General features: G+C 45.1%; 2 protein-coding genes across 3 annotated transcripts; one reads left to right on the top strand and one right to left on the bottom strand.

The window, feature by feature from the left end:
- The first annotated feature begins 320 nt into the window (after positions 1 to 320).
- On the top strand, positions 321 to 3,592 carry LOC108235189 (amphoterin-induced protein 3). The gene is made up of 2 exons (XM_017415017.2): positions 321 to 973; positions 1,469 to 3,592. Exon 2 carries the CDS (start codon positions 1,490 to 1,492, stop codon positions 2,804 to 2,806), a length of 1,317 nt encoding a protein of 438 aa, XP_017270506.1. The 5' UTR covers positions 321 to 973; positions 1,469 to 1,489; the 3' UTR covers positions 2,807 to 3,592.
- A 7,389-nt stretch (positions 3,593 to 10,981) lies between these two features.
- tasorb (transcription activation suppressor b) lies at positions 10,982 to 23,926 on the bottom strand. 2 transcript variants are annotated; one of them, XM_017415153.3, is made up of 23 exons: positions 23,632 to 23,926; positions 21,989 to 22,134; positions 21,698 to 21,790; positions 21,511 to 21,583; positions 21,199 to 21,290; positions 20,976 to 21,110; positions 20,783 to 20,907; positions 20,643 to 20,674; positions 20,262 to 20,367; positions 19,973 to 20,076; positions 19,739 to 19,848; positions 18,614 to 18,686; positions 18,423 to 18,497; positions 17,335 to 18,180; positions 16,787 to 17,088; positions 16,606 to 16,708; positions 15,660 to 16,501; positions 15,406 to 15,528; positions 14,708 to 14,867; positions 13,363 to 13,471; positions 13,106 to 13,284; positions 12,806 to 12,940; positions 10,982 to 12,701 (listed from the first exon to the last, which is right to left on the bottom strand). In XM_017415153.3, exons 1-23 carry the CDS (start codon positions 23,924 to 23,926, stop codon positions 11,455 to 11,457), a joined length of 5,505 nt encoding a protein of 1,834 aa, XP_017270642.1. In that variant the 3' UTR covers positions 10,982 to 11,454. The 2 variants fall into 2 exon arrangements, with proteins under 2 accessions (XP_017270642.1, XP_017270641.1); XM_017415152.3 differs by having other exon boundaries at positions 10,983 to 12,704.
- Between the last annotated feature and the right edge of the window lie 100 nt (positions 23,927 to 24,026).

The raw sequence follows: 24,026 nt of genomic DNA on the forward strand, positions 1-24,026 counted from the left end.
GTTTCAGATAGTTTGCACACCGAGGATAAAGAGGGACTGGCTTAGCTCATAAACAGGAGAGTGCATTTACAGTAAAAACAAAAAGAAAAGAAAACCAACACTCAGAGGCACGCACTGTCATTTTCCCGCCTCCCGGGACGGCCGGCGAAAGGTCACCGGATAGCGCATAGAAAATTCATGAAGAAACCTGGGTTCCACTAATCTGTACAAAGGAAAACACTAAATTTTTAATGGGAGCAAAAATTGATATAATATTGTTTATAAATGCGGTGGAGAGAGGGAGTGGGGAGGGAAAGAAAGAGAGAGAGAGACGAGAGAGAGAGAGAGAGAGAAGGGCAGCTGCTGACTTCATTACTTAATGATGAGAGAGGGAGACACAAGGCAGGTTTTTTAAATGACAGAGGAAAGGAGGAGGGATTGTGGGAGATTAAGTGAGCTCTGTGCTGTTTGTAATACTCGGCAAAGCACCACAGGATGTTTGTCGAGCAGCAATCTCATTTGGGATGAGGAGAAAGTCGGCAGGGTGGGGTGGTGGGGGGGACCTCAGACTTGGCCGCAGGAGCAGAGGAGAGAAGTGGATTATTATCCCTTGAGCGTTGCCGATGGAGGATCCAAGAAGAAGATAAGGATTAGGGCTGCAGTGCTGTGCCCGTTTGTTGATGGGACGCAACTTTGAAAGCAGCAGCAGAAGAAGAAGAAGAAGGTAATGCTGGGAAGTTGGAGAGGGGTGTTGCTAATCAGTTTGTTTTGGATTTGTGTTTCTTATTTTCCCTTCTTTCATTTTTTTATTTTTCTTTTTTTGGAGAGGAGAATGGGATTAACTGAGTGAGCTGCGATGTTCGCTTCCCTGGAAGAGTTGTGAACTTTTTACCCCTCGCGTTCGTACGGATCTCAGGAGACTGTGGTGGGAAATCCATCTCTGTGCGCTACATCAACTCACCTGGCAGCAAATATAGGAGGCATCTTTCCAAAGGTGAAGCCTTCGCCTCTCTGACACGTAAACGCTCCATTCCCACGAAGTTTCAGTCAAACCTTGTATAAGCTGTTGGTTAATGGGAGCGGTTTGATCATTTCTGACAAATGTGGTGTCAAATGTTCGAACTCCAGCCCGCCCAGTTCGTCTCTTATCATGACGAAATGAATTTAGGACGCTGAAAGACGAGGGGCTCGTTTTTCATGACTAAAATTGACATTGTATAAACGGATAACAAAGTAATATTTGGAGCTCAAAAATAGAATTAATAGAAGTACCCGCTCGGTTCAAACTAGCCTTAGGTGATTAGTTTTCATTAAAAAAGCTAATATATTTCCGCGGACATAAATAATCTCTGGTTATTCCCATGAACATCTTTTCATTACTTTACCTCTGCTGAACTGTTCAGAGCCTCAGCAGCTTGAGGAAAAGAAAAGCTGTCTAATATATATATATATATATATTTTTTTTTTTGCTTGATTCTTATCTGACCAGGGAGAACCGAAGGATTAGCGAATGAAGGATCTGACATCCACAATCATGACCTGTGGGTCACACCTGGGACTTTCACTCCTGCTGTTCTGTTCCCTCCACGCCTCTGAGCAGACCTGCCCACCGAAGTGCCTCTGTTTATCCGACACGGTAAGCTGCAGCTTCGGTGGTCTGGTTAAGCCGCCGCTCTCCCTGCCCCCCCTGCTCATCACCCTCGACCTCAGCCACAACAACCTCTCCCGGTTGGGTCCATGCAGCTTCGACTGGATGCCCAGGCTGGAAAAGCTCTGGATGGCGCACAATCGAATCGGCGCTCTGGAACACGGCGTGTTTCGCAACGTGTCGGGGCTCCGGCTGCTCGACCTGTCCTCCAACCAGCTCCGCGTGGTGGAGAAGCACTCCTTCGAGGGGCTGCCAAGGCTGGAGGAGCTCCGGCTCTTCAACAACCGGATCACACAGGTGGAGGTCGGCTCGCTGGACGGCCTGGCCAGCTTGGAGAGGGTCTACTTCAGCCTCAACCAGATCACGCACTTCCCGTTCTTCTCCATCCGAGAACACAGCCACCCGTCACTGGCCACGCTGGACCTCTCGTCCAACCGGCTGGCTCGTCTTCCATGGGAGGAAGTGAAAGCGCTGCCCCGGTTGGTGCAGCAGGGGCTGTACCTTCACAACAACTCCCTGATCTGTAACTGCTCCATGTACACCGTGTTCCTGCGCTGGAACCTGATGGATTACAGCTCGGCTAAGGACTTTCTCAATGAGCACATCTGCAGAGTCGGCGGCGACCCGAAGGACTTGGTCCATTTCCTCCGCAACAGCAGCTTCCTCCTCAACTGCTCCATGGAAAAATTAGCCGTGCAGCACTTGCCGGTGAACCGCTCCAAAAGGGTTGTCTTAGAAGGAACCACAGTGCGTCTAGACTGCCAAACATCTCTGGGTGGCACAGGCCTCTTGTTTACGTGGCGCTACACAAGCGAGAGATGCATCAATCAGCCCGGCAAAAACAACACACTAATTAGGGTCTTCTCTAACGGCATCTTGGAGATCCGAGCAGCCACAGTCAACGACTCCGGTCTGTACCTGTGCACAGCTGTGGACGCAGGAAAGGCGCTGAGTGCATCTCGGGAGGTGAATGTGACCGTGCTGTCGCCTGCAGCAGATCCATTCAGCACCGGTTACACAACGCTGCTGACCTGCATCGTGACTTTGCTCCTCATCCTCTTGTACCTTTTCCTGACTCCGTGTCGCCGCAGCTCCTGCCGATGGCCCACGGCGGCCTACCTTCACATCATTGTATCATCTGTTTTCCTGCCCTCTGAAAGGGATCAGCCTAAGATTTAAACTTAAGAGCAGGGAGTGTTCGGCTGTCGAAGAAGGTGAAGAGTGGCTGCCTGAAAGCTGATGCCAAACGAAGTGGTTTATTGTTTGTTTCTGGGTTTTTTTTTGTTTTTTTAAAGAAAGACGACTTTTGAGCGAACAAAAGCTGCCTACTGAGAAGCGGTGATTTTTATCAAGTGTTAATGCTGCAAAGAAGAAAAAAAATAACGAAACTCCTGTTTCTTCTTGAACTACCTGCCACAGCTAAAAGGCTTTTAGAACAAAAAAAAAAAAGAAAAAAAAGAAAAAAAAGCAATCTTCTGTTGCTGTTCTTTTCTTCTTCTGTCTCACGACCAGGTAGTCGATTTAAAACCTTCATTGGCGCTTTATTACCCTCACTGTAAGAGCTATTATCAGTCCGAGAAATCAGCTAATAACTTCTTTTTGTAACCCAGTCACAGGTCCGGGAGGCCTATTTCTTCTGGGATTACAATGAATGGGGTTCACCTCTCACGTAAAAAGAGTTTAATGTGGATTAAAGCTGAAACGCGAAACGGCTGCAGCGAAGCAGAGCTCAGCGGGGAGAAATTTATGGCCGCCGTAGAACGGGCGTGGCAGGGATGCATCAGCCTGGAGTTGAAAATCTGTGGGCAGCATCTGTTGTGAGGCACTCCATCCTGACAGTCTTCTCGTTTAGCTAATGAAGGATTCAGTTTTGCATTATCACCTACTTTTGTAGCTTCGGTAATGGAGCTATAGCTTTCAGCTAGCATTAAATAAAATAAAAAATCTTATCTGTTAGAAAACAGCCGTCCCCCCCCCCCCCCCTCTGTAATCCATCATACATATACATGCCACATATAAACCTGTTGCCGTAATCTGGCAGGGGGAAAACGGCAAATCTCTATTTGTGCTCGGGCTTATCTGGCAAACGGGGAAGTCGAGGAATCAGGAGTGTCAACAAACAAACAAACAAACACACACACAAACAGACAAACAGCGCAACTGGGCCGCTCTTCAAAGGCAGCAGCTCTTTGATGAAGCACCGAGGAACAAACACAAGCACTAAATTTGAACCGAAGTGACAAATTTTCCAGGCAGCTCCGACGCAGGAGTCACACGAGGGGGCATCACTTTGTAGAGATTCTTCTATCCCCCCCATCCTGTTTGTGTGTGTTTCTTCTATAATTCATCCTAACATGCTTGAAATGACAGAATTACACACCTCAACAACAGGGATGAGAGAAGCCGAAAGAGGACTCGGGATGCGCTGTCATGAAGGATCACGTGAGGACGAACGTTACGCTGAATTTTCGGCCAAACGCCGCGGGTGACCGGGCACGAGAACTGAACCCCGCCGAGGTTACGACTCTGCGGGTCGGAGCATTCATTCCCCAGATTGCAATCTGTAATCTTCGTCAGCATCGCGTCGAGCGAGGTACAATTGCGCGGAATTAAATGCGATCCGCCGTCTAATGCTCGAGAGAAGACGCGTCTGTTTGGGCTGTTCCAGCGGAAGCGATCGACTCGAGCCAAATCCCCGTTTAAAAACCCCATTTTAAAGCACACTGGGTAGTTTTAATGGGAATTTTTAATGTAAATTTGCGCATACTCGAGCGTTAATCTGTAACCAAATGGGCGGCTGGGCGTGAAACGGGAACAGACGGGTCTCATTACTATAAACTTTGAAAGGATTAGGCAAAAACAAGCTGTCGGAATAAAACAACACTGAATTGTAATTTATACATGAAGCACTAGTATTGTTTTTTTTTTTTTTCTACTTGTAAGCAACATTTTAATTCCTGAACAAAGATTACACAACCTGCAGCGATGCGCCTGTGTGATGGGTTTTTTTGAGCCAGGAGTAGCAGAAACATAAAACTGCTGAGATGAGTTGGGATTAGGTTTTTAGCAGATTACGGCGAGGACAAAAAGCAGGTGCTTTGTCAGTTTGTGTGTTTCTAAATCCCTCTAATCGGGTTCTGCTCCGTGACATGCACACGGTGTATTGTCTCTGATGTGATTTACAAACAGGTGAGGCGCAGACGACATGATGTCAAAGGTCAAGGGGTCAAGAGACGGCCTAATCTTGGTTATCTAAATTCAACGCTGATTTAGGAAATTGGTACGGATCTTTAGAAGTGTGTGTGTTGGGAGGGGATTGTGGAAAGAATATGAACAATTAATATTCTAATTGTTGCATTTTGAACAACCTCAGTTTGGAGAAATAGAGTTTAATCTGGCCAGACTGAAAAGCTAACAGCTAGTCTGAGCTCGGACAGGACCAGATTTGATTGTTGCTGTCCAAAAATAACTCCAAGCTCAATAGTTCTTAGTGGTTTATTGAAAACACTGTTTTATAACCATTTATTTCAAACTAAACCTTGTTTTACACGGTTATTTACATTGAATTCCGTGGTTATTTGCAAGCGCTGCTAGCAGCAGTTCAGCTTCCAGCATGAACGTCAGACATGGACTGCCAGAATAACTGTGTAATGGGAAACTGGCGCTGATGTAAAACAGCATTCAAATAAATCATGTTAATTTTCCACAATTGGAGATGCTTTAGGGCGGGAGCCATCCACTTTTGGTCTTGGCCCTGCTCAGACTCGCTGTTGGCTTGTCCCTGCAGACAGATTTAATCTCTATTTTCCCAAACTGAGGCAATTCAAACAGCTATCTGCAACAACCAAAATATTAATTCTTCATAATCCCATCCCGCTATCCCATGTAAGAGGTGAGTGACATCATCCTTTTGTTCCAGCGAATGACAGGAAGTACTTTACCTTTAATTATGAATTATATCTAAGAGTTGTAGCTTACATATTCATGTTAATTTGAAACACAAGGAAGTAGTCAACAGATTTAGTTTGCTCTAATTAGTACCATTTCCTCAAGCCCTGTTTTATTTATGCTAACATTTGCACATTATGCCGCCTTAATGATTACGGTATAAAATAAAAATCCCACTTTCAGTCTTCACAGAGGGGTACGAGCTTGTACGGCTCAGTCTGTCCGCTTTCTGCAAATTATCCCGAGTCGCTCGCACAAATTACTCAGATGTAAATGAAGAACCCCTTGATGTTTGAAAAGATGCCCTTCTCCCAAGCAAAACACTCCATCAGGCTTCAATTAAGGCCTGCTCTTCCCCTCCCAGATTAATTGTTTTTTTCCGACTTCGGCAGGGCTCCCAGGGATTCAAAATCATCTTAGTCAAGAATCTAATTACTGTGAAAGAGGAGTTTTAACTCTGAATAGCACAAGTTGAATTGCTTTCACTCGTAGATTGATGCTTTGACTGTCAGCACAGGCTATTACTGAGCTGTCAAAACAGTCATCAGGCAAAAGTGGAGGCACCCAGCTGTGTCAGATACATACGCATCTCTCAGACTAAGTGACATCCTCATACACAAGCCCACGGGAGGCCCAGTGTCACCGAAAACCCTTATTTCATTCTAACTGGAGACCTAAATTGGGCTCCGGGCTTGAGAAACACGGCAGACACATATTTCAGAGCAGACTACCTTTGCCGTACTGTAGATCTTTTTCAGGAGCTAGGTCACATGCTTCCAAAAAAAGACCAAAAAACAAATGCAGAGTGTTACAGCAGACAACAGGCTGTTTATCATGCCTCTGAACCGCGGGCCGCGTTCGGCATTTTTTTCCAAGGCGGCACAAAGCCGTGAATTGAACAGACACGTCGAACAACAACAACAACAACAACAAAAAGATCTGGTCTCAGAACGCTGCGGGGAACGTGGGAACGCACAAAGGCCATTAGGTAAATCATATTTCACTGCAAACAAACAAATGGGTGTACGCAGTGAGACGCTGCGATCTAAGCCTGTCAGTCTCCTGGCTCATCCTCTCTGGGGCTGTTTTATGCTTACTCTAAGTGGAATCTAGCTGGGTATTATGGGATTTGAAAAGCACAATGACTGCAAGTTTTTTTTTTTATTGACAACTGGTTTTTACAACTTCCTCCTGTCTTCTTGCTGCTCCTCATTATTCAGTTCCTGTCCAATCTATATCTGCTTAGATTCCAATTATGCAGACAGAAATGTGAATAAAGGTACGGAAAGAAAAAAGTTGGGTTTTTTCCTTCTGTCTTAAATGGATCACTTGGTATATGGAGGCCCATTTCTGCCACTATGAAGAAAAAACATTCTCTGAGTCAGAATTTTGAGACACTATTTCAAAAAGATACCATCGCAATAATTATGTCTTCAGATCTCATAACTAAGTCATAATAATGAGATACTAAGTCCCAGTTATTAGATACTAAATCATAATTATTAGGTGCCAAGTCATTGTTTAGATATAGTAACTCATAGTTATGGGATAATAAGTCATAATTCTGAGACACTAAGTCAGTTATTAGATGCTAAGTCATATTTTGAGTTATAAATTTGAGATTTTAAATCATAATAATTAGGTGCTAAGTCATTGTTTCGAGATGCAGTCTCATAATTATGACTTTGAGGGTCTTTCCTCTTCAGCACGGTGGGGGCTGAATGGGCTTCCCTACTTGTAGTTCCTAAGAAACTTTCTTTGTGAGTGAGACCGGCTCAGACGGAGAACAAAGATGAATTCATTAAGCAAAGTGCAAACAGCACACCACTGTCACTGATCGGGACTTCAGCGAGGCTGTGCAGGACTTCATGCGGTCAGCCTGGATTGAATTCCCCGCCTCGGGCAGCTGGCAGATGCAAAGGATGTACACACTGTGTGTGTGTGTGTGAGCGAATCAAACAACATTGAAAGGCTTTCTTGTAAAAGCACGGTATAACAAGAAGTAACAAAGACTCGGGGGGACGGCGAAAACACAGACTTTTGAACAAGATGAATAATTAGGTCCTTCTGGACAGAAACAATAAAAACGTACACTCGTCTTCTCCGAGGTGTGGATCTCTCACCTCACTAACTCGAGCGATGACTCAGAGCCTTCATCTCACCTCACAACACGTCCACGAGGAAGAAGAGCCGCCATCACAGAGCACCTCTGACTTTCACTAACAAGACTTTTACTCCTATAGGTTTACTTCCTTGAAATTGATTCTAAGTAAAAAATACAAAGTTCCTGTCAACTAAACAAAGTAACAAGAATTTCTACAGAAAATGCTTCTTTGATTTACATAATTATAAGATTTTAAAACATAGAGTTACATCTTACTGTATCAGCTGAGTTTAGTTTAGCTTCAGAACAAGAGCGTTGCAGCAAAGCTACTTAAATTATTATACATACATTTTAAAAATTAGGTTATTTTTGTTGCTGAAACAATCATCTAAATCAGTGGTTCACAAACTTTTCAGCTTTTGACAAAAACACATGTTGCTGTAGCTCATGACTACAAGTTTTGCCGAAACTAGAGATAGAGCATTGAATCGGCTAAAAATGGCCACTTTAAAAAAAAACAAAAAGCAACCAACTGTGCTTGCGTCGTTCTTAATCAATTCTAGTCAGAAAATGAAGATGCAGCAGCAGCTGCTACAACCAGCTGTACTGAAGACCACAGTTTGGTTGTTTTAAGCTAGAATGATCTTTTTTCCAGGGGACACAAGTTCATCTAAGGGTTGTTAAATATGTGTGTTGAGTAAAAAAATACATATTGGCCAAAGGATTTTCACAAATCGGTGTTATATGTTGGATTTTGGCTGGCCTGATTTCTAAAAATCGACACTGACTGCAGAAAAATTCACCTCTCAGCATATAAGCCTTTTAACAAACAGCCATGTCAACCTTTATATATATATATATATATATATATATATATATATATATATAAAAATATATATTTTATCTGTTTATGACTACTTTTTTCTTTGTAAAATTATGCTTTTGTAAATTACTTCCACAGTAATCTGAATTCCACAGATCTCCTCTCAGTGACCCACTGTGGGGTCCTGACCCCCAACTTTGGGAACCACTGATCTGAACTGAGATTTAAGGTTTACAGAATGTAAAAAAAGCCTCCTTATTGGAACTAAATTCTCAGAAATCTACAATACAAGAGGAGACTTGGATTTTCATGGGTTTGTAAAGGATCAATGTGCACAAAAAGGCCTCTTGAAGTCCATTATGTTTTCTATAAAGGTAGGTAACAGAAGGCTAAAAAGAACAGGCTTCAGAAAAGTACCTTATATTTGTACTTAAGTACCTGACAAAAGGTACTTAGAGCCACTCCAGTCCTGCTGTTAATGAAAAACTCCCAGAGAATCGTAATGAAGTGTTGGCTCTACACAGCATATTAGCATCTCCCTCTCTCTCTGCTGCTTCACTCCCACTGATCCATCAAACAAAACAACAACAAAAACACAAGCTTTTAAGAACACAGTTTACCCAGGCTGCACCTGATGGTAAGTTAGGAAGCCTGGTTAAAAAACAAAAAACAAAAAAAAAAAACCAGGCTGTTTTCTCCAGAGAGGGGGCTGATGTGGAACAAATAAGAAGCAAACGCTGTGACAAACAGCTTGAAATGGCTGCAGACATGTCAACACGAATCCACGTAGAAAAAAAACAAAACAAGGTAATCTGATTTAATCCACTGTGTGGTTACAATGCAGACTGATAAATGTTTATTGTAGGCTATATTTCTGAGTGAATCCTAACATTCAGCTGATTTAATTTGAGATTTTTCTTTTAATTTGAATTTTGCTCAGGAATTCTTCATTCACATCTGCTCCCGATCAGCCCAAATAGCAAAAAAACATTTAAAAAAAACGCATGCCATACAGGAGTTTAGGTCTTAGGAGGTCAAATACAGTGGTGGGCGGTGCATTTCACACTTAGGCCTTCAGTGATGTCCAACTTAGTCAATAAATACCTTTCATTATACCAGCATTTATAACACCAGGATTGGAGAGTAGTTAGAAACACATTTAAGCACTACTTGGCATTGCATCACCTCAGTTGTGTACAAAATGCACATTTTAAAAATCAACAAACCCGCATCAGCAATTAAAACATCAAAACTAAAAAAATAAAAATAAATAAAATAAAATAAATAAAATGTTTGCACTCACCAAAACGGCTGTGTCCCCATAAAACACTTATTTCAAGACAAAATCCATTCGGGAGCAGGTTAGCTAGCTCGGGGGTCGGCCGTCCTCCTCTAACGAGAGCTAGCTTCTTTTGAAAAGTTCGTCTTGAAAACGGTCTTGCCAGTATATCAGCAACCAGATCAACGTGTAGCTCTCCTTCGGCCATTGTGGGTTAAAAAAGTTTTTAACCGGTAACAGTTCCGGGTGTGACTCTGTTGATCTGCACAGCACTGCCGCGGCTCAAACTCGGAAGTATCCATATCCAATCACAGGACGCGTAAATGTCACGTTCAACGTGAGGCCAGCTAGAGGTACTGACACAACTCGTGATCTGATTGGCTATCGCAACTGTCTATCAACTGTATTTGCCCGTTCACTTACAGCGCATAGACGCGTTCATTGCTGATTCTGAAGGCCCGGGCAGATTTTATACAGCCTCTGGCAACATAAAATAGCTGAATTCTGATTGGATGAAACTCTAACCTAAAAACAACAGCACTGGAAGGAGCATAATGTGACACAAAGAAAATATGAATACTTTTAGATATCTATGGAAAGTAAATTAAAAACTAAATTAACCTTTATCATAATTATGATGATTCTTGGTTATGTTAGGCCAGCAGAGAAGGCCTTGCTGGCCCTGACGGCCCACCACTGTTAAATATGTAAAAAAAAAAAAAGAGCAGAGAAGTGAAAAGTGCAGCTGTTTTGGTTGAGGCTATGAAATCTGTTCATATCATGAGGAAGTGGCGCCCTCTGGTGGTCCTTTCCCTGAGACGCTCTGCTGAGTTAACACAATAAAGCCTCACAGAGAGGACACCAGGCCTCCTAATTACTCTGTCGATGGTGGCTGAAGAGCTGGAAGCACTCAGCATGAAGTCTCACCAACTTTAAGTGCTGCATCTCCAACAAACCACTCCATCGGCCGCCCACGCCGCAGGAGAATATAGATTTAGTGGATTTCTGCCGCAGCAGTGCTCAGTTTGTTTTTCTTTCCTCCCCGCCTCCCTTTGAGTGAAATGACTGTGACACACCGGTGATTTTTATTTCCTTTCACATTTTTTTTTCTCTTTTTTAATAAACTGCTTGACACTGTCAAACCCATCACACACAGACAAGATTTGAAATGTTTTATTGTAGTAGAATTTTGGACAACCAAATATGTAAAATAAAAAAACAAATAAAAAAACAAACAAAAAAAAAGAGAAAGAAAACCAAACGCAAAAGTGAAACTTCGTTCACCGAGTTCGTTTTTTTTTGTTTTTTTTCTTCCCTTAAAAAAATATCTGCCGTTCCCCGTGTTCACAGGCCGCTTCGAAGCGGGGGTCGAACAGAAAGAACGTGGTCAGTTCTGAGAAGCTGGAAGGCCGTTAATAATCGTTGGCAAATATAAATATAGTGGTTTGAACAGGGTTTCAAACAGCTCACATGGAAAGAGTGTACAGACAGTTTTCACGACAGTAGGACACTCGGCACTGCCTGTATCGACTTTTATTAATGTAGAAAACCATATTCCATATTTACCGATTTTAAATCAATGAGTTTATGACAAGGAAATATATACATTCAGCCAGCTCCAGGTGTGTCTGATTTACGGTGTTTGCATTGCCCCTTTGATTCGAGTTGATTGTCTATTCAGGGGCATAATTATGAGAATATGTGTAGTCTGTGTAGTAGTTCTGTGGGCCACCCCTACCTGCTGGGTAACCCCAGGAGCAGGGCCCACCTCCGGTCCCGTTCCCCAGTTCCTGTCCTCGTCCTGGCCGAGGCAAAAACCCAATGGGCGGGGCTCCTCTGCCTCTGTAGTTTCCTAAAAAACCAGGAACCAAAGCGCCCCGCATAGGTCCGTGGTCCAAATGTCCCGAGAGGTTTCCTATAGTACCGTAGCCCACACCAACCATTGGAGGTGGAGGCAGCTTAGGTCTGGGTATAGAGCCCCCCCTGGTGGCCACTGGGGGAATGCCAACCAAAGATCCGAGACCTTCAGCACAGTTCACTTGAGTCCTAAGCCCCTGACTACCAGCAGTACTTCCCACAAGAACTTCCCCAGTTTTTGGGACACTGCCGGGGTCCACGGGCCTAGAAGTGACTACGCCCTGGCTGCTGGCAGTCTCACAGCTGCTGGTCCCAGTCATGCTCCATACACCTTCGCCAGCTCTGCTGAGTGTCCTGTCCTGCTGCGCGGGCGTCCCGCTGGCGTTCTTAGGAACGCCACCCAGGTAGCCCGGCTGGACCGTGTCACTGTGGTCTTTGTAAGGGAGGCTGGGGATGAGCGGTGAGGTTCCAGCGGCTCCGGCATCCGAACCGTACGGCTGACCCTGCATCATGAGGTGAAGCGGAGGGGGAGGTTTGACCTCCAAAGGGAGGGAAGCCAGGTTGGCGAGAGGTCCCACTGGGGCCATGACGGGTGGCGTTGCAGCTGCAGTAGAAGCCGTGGTTGGGGGACGGCTCTCCTGTTCCTGGGTGCTGCTGCAGGGCGAAGCGGGATAGGCTGGTGAGGCCACGTAGCTAGAGGAGCCAGTGTAGGAGGACCACGAGGCGGAGGGACACAGGAAGCTCTGGTGGGTGTTTACAGGAAAACCGCCTGGCGACAAGCTGCCGAGGTCTGAGGAGGCTAAGCCTATCTGGTTGGTGGCTCTGAACTGAGAGATGGCGGTTTTTAGGGCAGTGCACTCAGCCAGCGTTGGGGTCCTCTTGGGGGTGGACTGCAGTTCTGGGAGCGGAGGACGAAACTCTTTCGTCTCCGGTGGGGGCGGCAGCAGCAGCAGCTTCTCCTCCTTTATCTCCTTGATTTTTTCTGCAGGGTCGGACGTGCTCGGTGGCTCGCCATCATCAGAGTCTAATGACATGTCCTCCTCTTCCACACACTCATCATTCACTACTGAGAGGGCAAAAAAAGGAAGAGCAGCAGAAGAGGCATTATTTACAAAAAGAAAAAAAAAAGCCATATATTTTTTAAATGTTTCATTTGATGCTACTCACCAGTAGATGGTGGTGTTGGAAGCTCGTTCTGATTAATGGAGCCAATCAGGCTGTGAAAACCACTCATAACATCATCGATGCTCGCTATCACTATTCCATTCCTGGAGTACTGCAGGAACATTTCAAATGGTCTCTCTGTTTAAACAAGAAAGGAATATTATTGAGCGGAGAGAGCAGCGAACAGATTAGTCATAATTTGACTTTCACTCTGATCGTGAATAGAATAAACCATCACATACAAACTGATGAAGCCCGCATCATTAACAGTATTTATCGGGGGGGGGGGTAAAAAGGAGACACCTGTGAGGAAGATGAGGTGTCGTTGTTGCGTGTTTTGAGCTTGAAGTTTGATCAGGCATTCCAGGTCCGGAGCCTGGCGCGACGGGGTGTCACACTTGTGATATGGGAGGAACTCCACCAGATGTTTCTTCTGATAGGCCGTCAGGAGGTTCAAGAGCCCCATGGCATTAGTGTTTAACCTGAAACAAAGAGGACAGTAAAATAAGAGCCACTCAAACACTTCAGCTAATAAACAGGGAGTCTGCTCGGATACTGACCTGCCCAGCTCTTTGAGCTTCTTCTGAGACTTGCAGTGGACCTTCCACTGCCAGGGCTGTTCGGGGGTGCTTTGCTCCTCCAGGAAACTGAGCAGCCCTTGCAACCGGTCTAGACAAATCAAGCAGTCCAGTCATAAACAAATCAAATCAAACTTATTTATATAGCACATTTAAAAATAACCGTTGCTGACCAAAGTGCTGCACACATAAACATTCAATACAAACATTATACAAAAACACAATATCATTACAATTGTTGTAAACAGTGGTAGAGATGCGAGATCGCTCCCCTTTCACTTTAAAACACATTAGCTTTAAAAATGTATTTAATTAATGTTTTTGCAACAAAAGAGTGAGGATGGGGGGGGGGGGTAAAAAATTTTATTACTGAGCTTAATGATGTAGCTCATAGTTTTAAAACAAAGACTACGTTTAACCCATCCTTGTGGGACAGCTGAAATATGTGAACTTCAGCTTTAATTTCCAACAAGTTGTTGTCTCCATCTAACCTGCACTCCTTCGTAGCTCCCTAAATCTGTCATTCTGAAACAGAACCACATAATGAACCTTTACACTACAAATAAAACATAAATGTCACCCCTCATCCAGTAACGACTCCTATAACTCTGTTTCTGCTCAACTGCATCATAAAGTAGGTAAACATCAACATCACTGGGTCTTTGAACTCATGTTACACCCCTGAACAAATCCAAAATCTTATGATTTTAGCTAAAAGAATGCAATCGGCTAATGATATATGTTAACAAAAATGTGGACGACAGTGGCCATTTTCAAAAGGAAATACCCAGAAAAAAACAGTCAAAATGGAGCACAGCTCAGCTGAAGTGATTAAAAGATCACAGCAGCGTGATAACGGTTTCCAAAGAAAATGAATAAATAATAATAATAAAACATAACATTGCCTAAAGCAGCAGTCGTAATTTCTTCCAGGTTCACATTCACACGCCTGCACTCTTTGTGTCTACAGCACTGATTAAATATTTATACGGCGCTTTATTCTGACACGGCCTTTACACTAATATGTTTTCATTATTTAGATAAAATATTGCTGAACAGCACCGGCATCTTCGTCTAATTTTAGACCCAGGGTCGTTCGCGTTATTCAATAACAGAGCAGCATTTTTCAGCCTTTGTGGAAACTAATCACAGACTAACTCTGCTCGTTCATATTTATAAAATAAAGTTAAACTGTCACCCAGGAGCTCGTTTAACATAATCTGCTTTAGTATCATTAAACAGGAAGCCTCTGTGTGAGGTTAAATGTTACCCAGTTGATATTTTGGATGTTTAGAAACGCTCCTCCTACACGGAGAGCGAAACCTACCCTGTGTGATGAGATCGGGGTTGAGGACGAACTCGTCGGACACCATGAAGCCCCCCGACACAAACAGCTCATTGTACGTGTGGTTCTTCACGTCGTCCAGAGAGTCCACTCCTGCGAAGCTCACTGACGGCAGCTTCTTCAGAGACACCAGGGCTGGAATCTGCAGCGTGACAGGACCACGGCGTTAAAGGAAAAGAAATACCAACCAGTTTACTGCTCGGCGTTAGGCAATCATTTTAGTCTGAACCATCTGGAAAACATCTGACCGGCTCGAAATTTATTCGGATGAATAATAATGATCGCAATGTCGTGAAAAGCTATTTTAAGTAAGAGGAGAGGCCATGCCGTTTGTTACAGATGGCCAGTGAAGAAACCTGATCTGAACATGAATGAGTCGCGGTTGGATTACACTCGGCAACAGATGTAAAAAAAAAAAAAAAAAGATGCTGAAACAACAAAACTGCTGAGTTTTTGAGCCTATAGTGGATCTAAGATTACTAGCACTGTTAAAAATGTAACAAATTATCACAACAAATACAGATTTGTTTTAAATGTATGCACTAAGTTTGTCTTTTGTTCTATTTTATTATTTGCAGCAAACACTTCTGAGTACAAATACATGACATTTCTTGTCGGATGAGCACCTGAACTACAGACCGGTGCTGAGAGATGAACAGGGCGACAGGAAGTTACTGTACCTTGTGCACATGTGCAGCTATGTCCTCATTCCTAATGATGATGAGGAGCTTATCCAAACTCCCACTGTTCTCCAGAAAAGTCTGCGGGCTGCATTCACTGTTGCCAAGACTTTTCAAGTACTCCTTTGTGACAGAAAGGAAAGAAGTGATTGTTCGAGACAGGCAGCTGAATGTGTCCCCCTCTCTTAAGGCATGAATGAATGACATTTAGTCTGTAAATGTTTCAGGGCCACAAAGAAACCTCAGATTTTTACCTTAATCTCCTTGCAGACCGTGCTCTCCTCCCCCTCGTCTCCAGAGTAGATGTAGAATTTCACCGTATTCTTGGTGACATCCTTAAAAATCTCCACCAAGCTTGTGAAAACCTCAGGTTTCAACTGGCTGATGAGGCTGCCGGCAAGCAGGTTTGACCCGCTGCCAGGAGCAGCGCCGGCGTTCTGGGAGCCGAACTCTGGAGAGTCAGCTGTAACGTGCGAGGGAGAATAAATCTCTCCTTCCAGCTCCGCCGCTGACTCTTCCGTTTTGGCCTTAGTGGGCGTCGTCTCTTTGTTGTCGCTGCCAGTTTTACCGCTCTGAGGGGTGGCCGTTGACAGCGAAGGTTCTGCTTTAGTTTTGGAAGTCTGGGTCGTTGCGGGAGGCGGGATGGTAAGATTAGATGTTGCCTCTGTGGGAGGTGGAGACGTGTTCTTGGAGGGAGCAGGTGGGGCTGGGATCAACTTGTCCATCTTTTCGCACAGCTCTTCGACGTGCCCCTGAACTGAGACGGGGGTGACGTAGGGCACGACGTAGTCCGAGAAGCAGCTGTTGAGCTGCCAGCAGTGGCGCAGGGGCAACCGCGGGGGCAGCTGCGACGTGTAGCTAATGTGCCGAGTCTGCATGAGGTTCTTAATGTCAGAGGTGAGGCTGTGGATTTCCTGGTTCAAGATGGTGTCCAGACTGATAGAGGGAAGAAAGGGAACCTCCTCTGGAACCGTTAAAGTGGGAGTGATGGGCTTCTTTACTTCCAAAGCTGCAGGCGTCTTTGGCTCTGGGTCGCTTTCTGCAGCTGGCAGGGCCTCTGGCTCAGGCTTCGACTCGGCAAGAGGCTGCACTTTGTCTGGAGGAAAGCAGACAGAAAATCTGTCACAGTGATCCCTTGTTAACCCCATTAAAATGTATTTACGAGAGAGTAGCCTGTGTGATCTAATTGCTTTGAGGTACCTTCATTGGCAGGGGTATCCTCAGATGGGATGTCTGAGGGGTAGGTTTGTTGTGCTGGGGAGCTCACGCTGAATGGACTACCAGGGCTGCAGTCCATGTCCTCCTGAAGAGAAAAGATATTTAGTTTTTTAACCTAAAAGCACACAAAAAAACACTTTAATACTGACTGTTTCCATCTTACCTCTGTGTAATTTGTCTGAGGTGCTGTCTCAGTCGGTTTCTCAAGCGCTGCTTCAGCCAGAACAGATTCTAATGCTCCCGAAGCTGCTGACGATTCACCGTGGTTTGCCTGCACGGGCACCAAGCCCTGAGTTACGGCTCTGTTGAGCGTGGCCAGGAGAATTTTGAGCAGGCGCTGCGTCTCGTTGACTGCCGAGGCGTTGTTGCGGGCTCTCAGGTCAGTGTCGTAGATGCCCATGCTTTCCATCACTGCCGTCAAACTGTCGCTCTGTCCGGCCTCGGCTCCAATGTCGTCGGCTTGGACTGCAAGCAGAACACACACACACATGAGCAGCTATCCTCTGAGCAATTAAATGCGTGTCTCTTAAAATGAAACCGTTTAAAAATGCATGTTATGTTATGTTAATCACTGAGAACTAATCAGACTCTGTTGAGATGCAAATAAAATCTTCACTCGAGAATTGACTTCAAAAGGCAGAAAATCTTGGTAAACAAAATTAAATCAAGCATTTTGAATCCATTTAAACAAGATGCCGCTTCTCCTCTCACCTCTACTGGGTTCACCGTTGCTCAAATGATCTGTGCGTTGGTGTTTGTTCACGCTTCCTCTTTCATCTCCTTCAAATTTCCTTTTCAGGCTGTTGGTATCCCAGGCCCCGTCTTCCCCCCGATCCTTCCCAGGATCCTTCACGAGCGTCTTCTTATGTAGCTGGATCAGCTTGAGCAGCTGTTTCATCTTGTCCTGATCGTACTCGTTCTGGGACAGCCGAGCCTTTTGGGGGGGAGGCTGGGACTCAGCGTTGGGTTTGGGCTGCAACTGGGCTCCGTTTGAATGGTCCACGCTAGGCCTTCGTTTGCTGCTGTCCGGGGGTGGCTTCTCCTGGGCTGACCTCTCCGAGGACAGCCTTTCAGGGGGTCTCTCTGCTCTGTCTGAGCCCCTGTCTGAGCCCCCCCAGTCCGAAACAGGGCTGTATTCCACCGGGGCCGAAAGAGGAGTCAGCGCCGGTCCTGGTGGGGGTACAGGAACTGGGTTTCGTATCCGTTCCATTATGTCCTTTGCCTTGTTCACAGGTAAAATGTAGTTAGCAGAGTTGTGGATGTACGACCGCAGTACGGCGTCCATGTTAAACTTGGGTCTGGGCACTGGGAGAGGGCTCGTCCTTTCATCCACATTAGATTTATAATCGGGCAGAATGAAAGGCCGCACTGTGCCCGAGTCCATACGAGTTAGGTATTCGGTGGACTGGCGCTCCACCCCAGAGCTCAGGTCTTTGCCTGGGTTTGGACGCAGCTTGAACAAGGCGTAGTGTAGTGCAGGGATAAAAGACTCCACGGAGGACAGGACAGCAGAATGAGATTCTGCCGCCAGCGGCTCCGGCTCGAACAGTCTCGAAGCTAAGAAGAAGAACAGATGCGTCATTAGTGTCAGTAACATAATTAAATAAAATAACAATAATAAACTGAATAAACACTGAAGCCTCTAAATGTCGATCTGTAAATCGGAGGAGCAATCAGAGCAGAGATCAGAGGTAATTAAAATGAATCTCTAATAAAACAGTTTAGTTTCATGACTAAAGCAGACGCTGAGACTCCAGCTCCATCAGTAAGCCGACACTGAGACGAAGAGCGTTACTTACAATACTTGACAACCATCCTTGACTCCTGAAAGATGAATAATGCTTGTAGCTTCTTTTCAACCCGCCCCCGCCGCTCTAAAAAACAAACAGCAACCTTTTTAAAACCGAACTCTCAGCAGCGGAAACAAGTAGGTGGCTCAACTGATACAAGAGATTTGTGAATATTAAAAAAATAAATTTCTCTCTGGCACCTTTTGACTCAACCATCTGAGCTGAGGACAGCAGGAAGAGGAAGCCCTTGTCGTACAGGGACTTGACCAGCACCTAAACAAGCGGAGCAGAAGTTTCAGTCAGAAATGTTGGGGTGTATTTACCATCACAGTGTGGGCTGATCTGTTGGTGACAAGAACTTCATTATATTCTCGTAATCATTGTGCTCTCCATTACCTATTATGTAAAAATAGAATGATAGTTTAGATAAATCTGTTACAGCACATTCGTTTCTGTTGTTAATGGAAAAATGTAACAGTTATAAAAAGTAAATCATTTTAAATACACTGTCCATGTTTACCAGCTTTCCCCCCCCCATTGTCATAAACTTTCTTCGAGAAACTCCAAAGGATTAATTTTTTGTAGAAAAACTGAACATAAAAACATTATTTGGTTTATTCTGCTGATCGAATTTCAAGAATTTCTCACATGAGAACCTGAACAATTAGGCTACGTTCACGCTGCAAGCAAAAGCGACCCAGTTCAGGGTTTTTTTTTGCCCCTACGTGACACATATCAGATTTTTTTCATGGCAGTGTGAAAGTGTCAAATCTGATTTTTTCCTATCCAACCCAGGTCTTTCCCATATGTGGTACTGAACCAAATACATATCCAGTGTTTTTCAGAGCGGCCTCAGAGTGAACGTTCATGTCACGTTTCATCCAACTTTTAGGTCAGATGAAAGGACGGAGGTCCCTCAGGTCAACGTCCCATCAGTCTTTACATCGACTCTTCATCCACACGTTCCTCTGCACAGAGGCAGCAGCCACCGCTCCAAAAACAAACGTTGTTTATTAATATCTGCGCTCTTTTTCTTCTCCATCTTCTTTTATCTTTCATTATTGGGATGGACAGTCGGCCCCGATTGGACAGCAACTTTAGAATCAGTCCACACTTGCAGCGTCAATATTTTCTTCCGTAAATACAGCATGCGGAGCGTGATGTCATATCTTCTTTGGCGCATGCAGGACTGTTCACACTGAAGTCTGATGGAGGTCGCATTTAAAATGGAATGTGAACGACCACGCAAAAAAAAATCTGAATTGAGCAAAAAAAATTTGGATTTGAGCATCAAGACCTGCAGTGTAACATAGTCTTAGACTCACCATCCGGTCCCTCTCCAGCTTGTGGATCAGCGCCACCAGGCTGCCGCTGGTCACTTTCCCTTTTCCTTCCACCACCTCAAACAGGCTGCACGACATGCCGCACTTCAACACTACAGACAAATGAAAGCAGGTTGGAAATTATAACTCATCTACGCGGCCATTTGTACCCTCTACGCTAAATAAAGAGTCTGAGACAACCGTACACGTGCTTTGTTAAGAGACACACAGACCGACCTTCCCGGGACATGCTGTAGGTGTCCCAGTTAAAAAGAAACGGGGGAATCTTCCTCTTCACCTGATCCAGCTGCATGCCTCGATTCATCTCCAACTTCTCAGGCCTGCAGGGGCAGATCCATCAAACAACAATTTATAACAAACTCCACATGGAGGCTTCATACAGCAAAGGCTAAGTGAAACTCCATCTTATACAAGACATACGCAGTGGTAAAGTTCCATCTATAAAGACCTTTTGTGGCCTTAAACGGGACTTTAATGATTAACGGAGATTGACAATTTTACTCACAGTTTGAAAGGGAGATAGGGACGCGTGGAGGACCGTAAAGAAACTGGGAATAACTCCTGGCTCTTGTTAACTAGTGGACCGCTCCACACAGTGTAGCAGCTTTTTCCTGTAACAGCATCAACAGCACAGCTCAAACGATCAGACATAAACAGGCAGAAAACACAGTTTATAATATAACAACATGACTTTATGTCTGTGGGTTAATATGTCATTAAAAGGCACATAATTGTTCTTTTACACGGATTGCTGGACCCAATTAAAAAACCCTCTTGTTTTGTCAATTAAAAGTGTTTAAGAGCAGTTTAAAATGTGGTACTAGTTAACCGTGGGCTTAGTTTAATTACAAAAGCAGAAAAAAAGAGAACATAAAAAAGCATTTACCTCTACTTCCTTCAGTGGAAATAGTGTTGAACCTGTCAAAGAGAGAAACTGCGTGATTACACAGACACGGACATTACAGAAGACTTAGAAACTTCCTAGAACATGGACTGAGCGTTACTCTTTCCTGTGGGATAACATACCTGTGTGCGGTCATAGGAGTTGCCGCGGCCTCCTTGCCTTTGTACTGAAAGGAAACCACGGCGTAGGGGCACACGTGCCGGGGTCGGGCCTTGATCTCGTCAAACGCAAACTCAAAAAAATATTGCTGCAACAGATAAAGATGATTCAAAGAACTGTACACAGGAATAATTAATTAAAAAAAACTATGTTTACCTGTGTGAGCTCAAACGCTCTGTACGACAGCAAAGACGTGACCCGATTGGTACTTTTGGACAAGTGACAGTCAAACTTGGGCGAAGGTTCAATTGCATTCTTGGGCATGTTTTCGTGGATGTGCTGTACTCGTCCCTGAAAAGCAGCGAAATACAGACTGGCCTGAAGCCTCACAGGGATCAGAAAATGGTCAACTAAGCAACAAGAGGAGTGGAAACCTTACCCTCATGACTTTAAAGATGATCATGTCCCCGAAAGAGCCCACTTCGAAGGGATTCATTTGTAATAAATCGGAGTATTTGGAAAGATAAACACCTACAACAACAAAAGAGAAAAAAAAAAGTCATCATCAAGAACAGCTAATAAGAAGAAATGTAATTATGCACCAGTCAGTTATTAGCTGCTGAATTTATTGACTTTAAATATGATGGGTTATATTTCAAAATGCAATATAAAACAAAGAATAAAAGCCATCTGGAGAATTTTACAGAAGCCTTTAAAACACTTAAATCAGTAACTCAGATCTGCTTCTTACCCACTGACGGTTTTCCAAGTGTTGTAATCCTACAGTGTCCAACAGACAGCCCCTTCTCGCAGATCCACTGGAGCTGGACACACAAAAGCAAATTAACTTTTAAAAGTGCTGACATAAAATGCAGAAAACTTTAACCAGTTTTTTTTTTTTTTTAAAGTCTCCTTTTTTTTCGTGAAAGCAGGCTAACCTTGGACTTGTCTGGAAACAGGAAGCAGTACGACTCGGTGAGCTCTTGCTCGGTTCGCCCCTCCTGCTTCATCTCCCTCCTCTTCTCGATGAACTGGCACAGACAGGGAGTTGACGGTAAATGAAACGGCCAAATGAACCCCAGAACGGGGCGACCCGAGAGGCAACTTGCTGGAAACAAGTTAAAAACCCCTTCCAGGTCGTTCAGACGTCTCAGATGTGAATCTTTTCCGCTAAAAACATGTGAAATGTGTAATTCTCCCATCCCCGCCCTTTCCAGACTTGAACCAACCTCCTTCTCCAGCAGCTCATTGTGAATCAGCCTGGCCTTGCAGTAGGAAAAGCTTCCTCGTGATGATGGGTCTAGGTAAAACGAGGAGATAATCTTCACAAGGTCCTCAAACTCCCGACTGTCAGGGGGTAAAAACTGGTACAGGCCTGCACATACACACACACACACACACACACCATCAGTGTTTTGGCTGGGAGAGGACAATCACTGCAAACGACACAAATAAAACATTTTTAAACTAATCTAATGCACCAAATTTTTTCTGTTGTGTGCAAACGTAACGGGACATTCAAATCCTACCCCTGAAATGTATGAAACTCTCACGCTTCAGCTGAACATGCAAGTTACACGTCACCGTGTCTTAAAACAGCTCCACGAACCTGTGTACGTGTTCGCAAGTTTTACAAGCAACTGAAACGTTTCTTGGTAAGGAACTCGTTACTTTGACAACATGCGCGACAGCTACGACGAATCATTTGCATCCGCAACCGGGGCTGCGGTAGCTCGGTGGTTAGTGCAGCGGTCTCCTAATCCTGAGGCTGCGGGTCCGAGCCCAGCTTGTGTCAGGAAGGGCATCGGGCACGAAACAATCCCCAAACCTTTCATGCGAGTTTGCTCGCTGCGGCAACCCCCCTGCAGAAGGGAGCAGCCAGAAGGAAAACAACATTTGCATGCACAACCCGCTGCACAAATGAAAATTCCTCACCCCTGACTTTATTTACATATTCTGTCAATCCAAACAATATGAAAAACAAGAGTAAAACCACCCCTTTTAGGACTGCGGGCGTTAATAGAGGAGCCTCGTAGGCATCTAGCTGTGGTGTTAAAGGTTGGATGCATCCGTCTTGTCAGGGAAAGAGATGAAGCTCGGCCATCAAAATACACTCACAGCTAACTGCCTCATAGTAGATAAGATAATGCTAAATTTAAGGGGCAGTATGCTGGAAGTGTGGCAGCTTTGTAGGGCACTAAGAGGGAGTCCAATTTATTCTAACTTTGCATATGGAGGCATTAAATGATGTGACACTTTTTAAAGGGCTTCCACATTTCCTACAGACAGGGTCAGTGTAGGAAGCAGCAGAGCAATCATCAGAGGGATGCTGGGGTTAAGTGCACAGTAAGTGGGATGCTCTGAAATACCAAAGTGGGACACGGTGGGGGTGGGCAGCCCGACTGGGAAAGAGCAGTTCGGATGGACGAGGGGTGGCAGGGATTAAAACATGCCATCCACCGAGGTCAAAACAGACACCCACATGTTGCCAGGGAGGGGGGGCGGCTGCAACACGCTCAGCAGCCCATCTCCATCAGCAAGATGCAGAACCTGAACGGGCTTTCAGATGGACGGTCCATAAAAGTGCTGCTTTTCGGGCGCCTCCAGCGACGCTGCTGCCCGATGCTAGCTTGGAAACCCGAGCCTACGCACCAAAGCTAGCCCCGTGTCTACAATCAGCACCACACCATTCAGGTTCACCCGTGTGCCTACACAACGCCCCGGGGATCAACGCTGGACCCGGGATGTCGGTGATTTACTTAAAAGTCAATAAACCTGCCGAAGCAAACCAGCTAGCTAGCAGGCTAGCTGCGTGCAGCGGCAGAATTATGAAAGCACTGTGTGTTCAAAATAGCAGCGACATGGCAACCACCTTTCCGCTCCCTCGTCTTCCTCGGGATTTGAAAATTTTTCCGTGGCAGCTCTTCGCCGGATCTCTGGGCCGGCGAGAGAGAGCTGCTACAGCTCCGGGCATCCGCCAGCACGCTCCTCCGTCGTTCAGGGGCTTCTTGTTCGGGCATTACACCGTCTCTACATCCAGGCTGATCGCCATTTTGGTTTGCCGTTGCCGCTGAATTCTTGTGGGCTTCGCCTCCCTCCGGCTGCAGACCGCCCGCCTCGGTGCACTCTGAGTCCGTCTTTCCCACCGCGTTGGGGTTCTGGGCCATTTTGGGGCACCGTGCACACACTGAGAGAAATGTAGCTCTGCCGAAAACGACGCCGCTTTACACACTCTCCGCTCCTCACCCAGCCTCCGCCATTGTAAAA

This window comes from Kryptolebias marmoratus, linkage group LG8 (genome assembly GCF_001649575.2).
Source record: "Kryptolebias marmoratus isolate JLee-2015 linkage group LG8, ASM164957v2, whole genome shotgun sequence".
Lineage (NCBI taxonomy): Eukaryota > Metazoa > Chordata > Actinopteri > Cyprinodontiformes > Rivulidae > Kryptolebias > Kryptolebias marmoratus.